Source organism: Arachis duranensis, chromosome 10 (genome assembly GCF_000817695.3).
Source record: "Arachis duranensis cultivar V14167 chromosome 10, aradu.V14167.gnm2.J7QH, whole genome shotgun sequence".
Lineage (NCBI taxonomy): Eukaryota > Viridiplantae > Streptophyta > Magnoliopsida > Fabales > Fabaceae > Arachis > Arachis duranensis.
The window spans coordinates 78,669,193-78,673,648 of NC_029781.3; the positions used below are offsets into that span (position 1 = coordinate 78,669,193).

At 28.1% G+C, this 4,456-nt stretch overlaps 2 protein-coding genes across 2 annotated transcripts in view; both read left to right on the forward strand.

Moving 5' to 3' along the window:
• Positions 1-422: 422 nt before the first annotated feature.
• LOC107470337 (uncharacterized) lies at positions 423-1,684 on the forward strand. Its single transcript, XM_016089725.2, has 2 exons — positions 423-1,576; positions 1,675-1,684. The coding sequence occupies exons 1-2, from the start codon at positions 423-425 to the stop codon at positions 1,682-1,684; spliced, it is 1,164 nt and encodes a 387-aa protein (XP_015945211.2).
• A 2,171-nt stretch (positions 1,685-3,855) lies between these two features.
• LOC107470359 (WAT1-related protein At5g64700) overlaps positions 3,856-4,456 on the forward strand; it is a gene marked incomplete at its 5' end in the record, with an annotated part of 12,431 nt that continues 11,830 nt past the window's right edge. Inside the window, 3 exon segments of the mRNA XM_016089759.3 lie at positions 3,856-4,048; positions 4,122-4,184; positions 4,251-4,367. Coding sequence (XP_015945245.1) covers positions 3,876-4,048; positions 4,122-4,184; positions 4,251-4,367 — 353 coding nt within the window.

Below are 4,456 nucleotides of genomic sequence, written 5' to 3' on the forward strand. Positions count from 1 at the left end.
TTGCTGAAAATACAGGTAATTTAAAAAGTAGCAATATCATCACTTTATTATTTACTATTGTTATGCTTTTTATAAACAAAAAATTATCGTTTAGTGTTCAAGTTTTAAAATTCAAACTAAGATATGGTTATATATTATAATTTTTGTATTTGAACATTAATTTATTATAAAACTTAAATCTTGAGGTTGACACAATGAAATTGTATTATATGATCTCATCTTTTTAATCCATAAATTGTATTTTTCGGTAATCTTTTATAAATATTATTTTTATACTTAACATGGTGAAAGAAAGGTATATTTTTATATAAAGTATTTGTTGCAGATATAACTAAAACAATTTATTATCTTGGTGATTATTAGATGTGATAGATATTGGTGACCCAGAATTTTTTGTCGGCATTGCGACGCCATGATGTGGTATGAGGAGAGACCAGAGAAGTCCAAAACAGGATCCAATTTTGAGTTCTCAATATGTTGTATGCGAGGGAAGGTACAACTGCCGTTTTGAAGCACTTGATCGGACGCTCAGGAATCTTATGTCAGTTACCGATCAACATAAGACACATCAACCATTTGGTGGTAAGATTGTTGTTCTAAGAGGTGATTTCAGACAGAAAATTTCGGTGATTCTGAAAGGAAGTAGACACGATATATTAGCATCCGCTATTAACTCATCCCATCTGTGGTCATTTTGTAAGGTTCTGAAAATGCATACGAATATGAGGCTTCTAATGTCTTCTTCGGATCAAGATGAAGGTGAAATGAAGATATTTGCTAATTGGATACTTGATGTTGGAAATGGAAATATTGGCTCTGTTGTTGGTGATGAATTAAAAGTTAAAATTCCAGATGATCTATTGATTACAACTACTGATGATCCTCTCTCTCATTTGGTAGACTTTGCATATCCAAATTTGTTGCAAAACATGTCAGATTACAGGTATTTTCAGAGTAGAGCAATTCTTGCACCCACACTTAAGAGTGTCGAGAAGGTAAACGATTTTGTCTTGACAATCTTTCCAGGGATGGAAAAGGAGTATTTGAACTCTGACACAACATGTCAAGCTGATGAGAATGAAGATGTAAAACAAGAGTGGTTCACACCAGAGTTTCTAAATGACATCAAATGTTCGGGACTACTCAATCACAAGTTGACTTTGAAGCCAGGAGTCGCTGTAATGCTACTGCGAAACATAGACCAGACTTCATGTTTATGTAACGGGATAAGATTAATAGTTAACAAACTTGGCAGCAACGTAATTAGAGCGGCGGTAGTGACCGGTAGAAATATTGGAGATAAAGTGTACATTCCAAGAATGAACTTGATCCCTTCAGATTCAGGATTGCCATTTAAGTTCCAATGGAGACAATTTTCATTAACAGTATGCTTTGCAATGACCATTAACATGAGTCATGGTCAATCATTATCACATGTACGGCTTTATTTGCCAAAATCAGTGTTCACCCATGAACAACTTTATGTTGCTTTATCAAGAGTTAAGAGTCGCAGTGGCCTCAGGGTTTTAATTCTAAATGAAGACAGCAATCCAAAGTCATCAACAACAAATGTCGTGTTCAAAGAGGTTTCTAATAATATTTAGGTAAGAATAATATTATTTTTATTTTAATAACATGTTTTGATTTACACTTTTGTACAAATCTTTACTATAGATATAACTAATTTATCTATAACTCTTTTTTCAAATTTGAAATGAAATGTGTAACAAGGAGCACAACATCCAATGATTTTCTAATGAACTTAGTAAGATACTAGGTTGTCGATAAATTTTCATTAGCTTTTTGATATAAAATTTAGGGTAAAATTAACATGCTATTATTACAGTTATATATGTTCTTATTTTTTTTTATCTTCCTCCTTATGGTTCAAGAATATTATAAACTTCAAACTCTTCTATTCATATTTTACTTTGAATAAAGATAAAACAACATATTTAACACATTTATTATATAACGATGATAGTATTATATTAAATTTAAAAAATATATGATTATAAAATATTATTTTTAATTTAACTTATCAAATTTAAATATAAGCCCGTGCATCGCATGGGTTTAACACTAGTCTTTACATAAATCGAATCAAATAAATTTAATTTAGCATGTTGAGTAGTAAATCGAATCAACTTTATTCGTAGTCACAAAAAAAATCAACTTTATTCCATTCACTACTAATACAACATATATATATAAATCGAATCAACTTGATTTGATTTACTACTTACAACACATACATAGTAAATCGAATTAACAAAAATTACATTTTTACAAACTTATAAATTCAAAAGGGAATAATAAACGATTTTTAAAAATTTATTAAAAATAATCTTTTAACTCATTAGCATCTAAAGAATCGTTATCGAGACTTTTGATATTGAAAAAATTATTATAAAGTATAGCCCTCCAAAATGGTATAAGTGTTAAAACTTAGATTTTTTTCAGAGTCAAAAGTAACAAATAATTATGCAATATAAAAAAGATCTACTATATTTATACAATATGTAATTTGAAAAATAATTAAATTATTTTTTATTAATATAATATTTTTAAAAATAAAAAAATAAATAAATGTCAATAATCTATGCAGATAGTAAATCGAATTAACTTGATTCAATTTATTTTGTATGTATTATACAGTAATAAATTAAATCAAATTGATTTAATTTTGATTCGATTTACTTAGTAGTAAATCAAGGTTGATTCGATTTACTACTCAACATACTAAATCAAATTCATCTAATTTAATTTATATAAAGATATTTAAGACTGATTTGTATAAGAATTAGTGTAGGATATTTACATAATTTTTAACTCCAAACTATTCATTCATGTAATTTATTCATAAATTTGGGTATAAATCTATATATTGTTTAACTCATTTTTAATATTTTTTGTATTTCAATATATATTTTATATTGATAATTGATTTAATTTAGTAATTAATTTTTGATATATAAATAATATAGTTAAAAAAAATTAACTAATATTTTTATTTTTGTTTTACATTTAAACCAATGCTGATAATTTTTTTTATATTTTTTACATTAAAGATGTTGGCCCTATCATTCCCCAAATAAATATACAAATCACATTTTCTTCATTCTAATTCACATCCACTCCTTATATTTTGTTTTCATTCCATTTATTATATGTCACACCATCTTCAAAATTCCAAAAATACAATTTATTTTACGATATAAAATCAAATAAATACATTTTTAAACAAATATTAAAAAATTATTTAAATTTATTATTTTTAGTTATCAGTTAGTCATTAATATTTAAAAATATAAAATAAAATATGTTATTAAAGTACTAGACTAAAAAAATTAAACTAAAAAAATTAAATTAATAATTAAATAATGATAAAAAATAAAATTTTAATGACCTTAGCAATTTTGTTTTTGAATTCAGAAAAAACACGTGATGAAAATATAGTATATAGTATCAAAAACATCAATATTATGGTATTAAATTTGATGAGAGGAGGACAAGTTGCAAAAACAAACCTGTGGGAATGAATGCATGAAGCCATGAAAGAATTTTGCTAAAACAGAGAGCAGTAGAGTGAAGAAATAGATGGGAGGGATGTGGTGGGTCCCAATTCGAAAGAAGTAGAGATGAGAGCAAAGGTTACGTTTATATATATAATGAAAACCACACACGTCCCCCTGCCCTTATTATATCACTTAAATTACATTAATGTCTTGTTTGTTACTATGTGTGTGAAGTGTGAGATAGATGTGAAGAGTCTCATCATCGATCACTCAACGCCTCAGAAATAAAAGAAAGAAAGAAAGAAAGAAAGAAAGAAAGAAAGAAAGAAAGAAAGAGTAGAGTAGAGTACAGTAGTAATGAAAGGACAGAAAGCCTATGCGGTTGTGTTTGTGATACAAGCCATATATGCTGCCATGTTTCTTCTATCAAAAGCAGCATTCGATCATGGCATGAACAATTTCATCTTTGTCTTTTACAGACAGGCCATTGCAACCCTTTTTCTCATCCCTTTTGCTCTCTTCTTCGAATGGTATTAATTCGATTTTCAGATTAATTCTATAATAATAATGTGAAACTTCTTCCACTAATATATAATTGTGTAGGAAAACTGCGCCGCCTTTGCCTTTCGTCACCTTCTGCAAGATCTTCCTCCTTTCATTCTGTGGGTACGTATGAGTTCATATATGTTCCAGATTTACACTTAATTATATTTAATTTTTAATAATTTGCAGCATTACTTTGAGCTTGGATGTGTATGGTATTGGTCTTATGTACACGTCAGCAACGTTGGCTGCTGCTACCACAAACTGTCTTCCAGTTATCACCTTCTTCTTGGCGCTCTTACTCGGGTACCACATATTTAATTTTACCTACCATAACTTGTCTTTAAATTCTGTCCTCTGTCATGGAAATACAAAAATAGACTTCAAAATGGAAA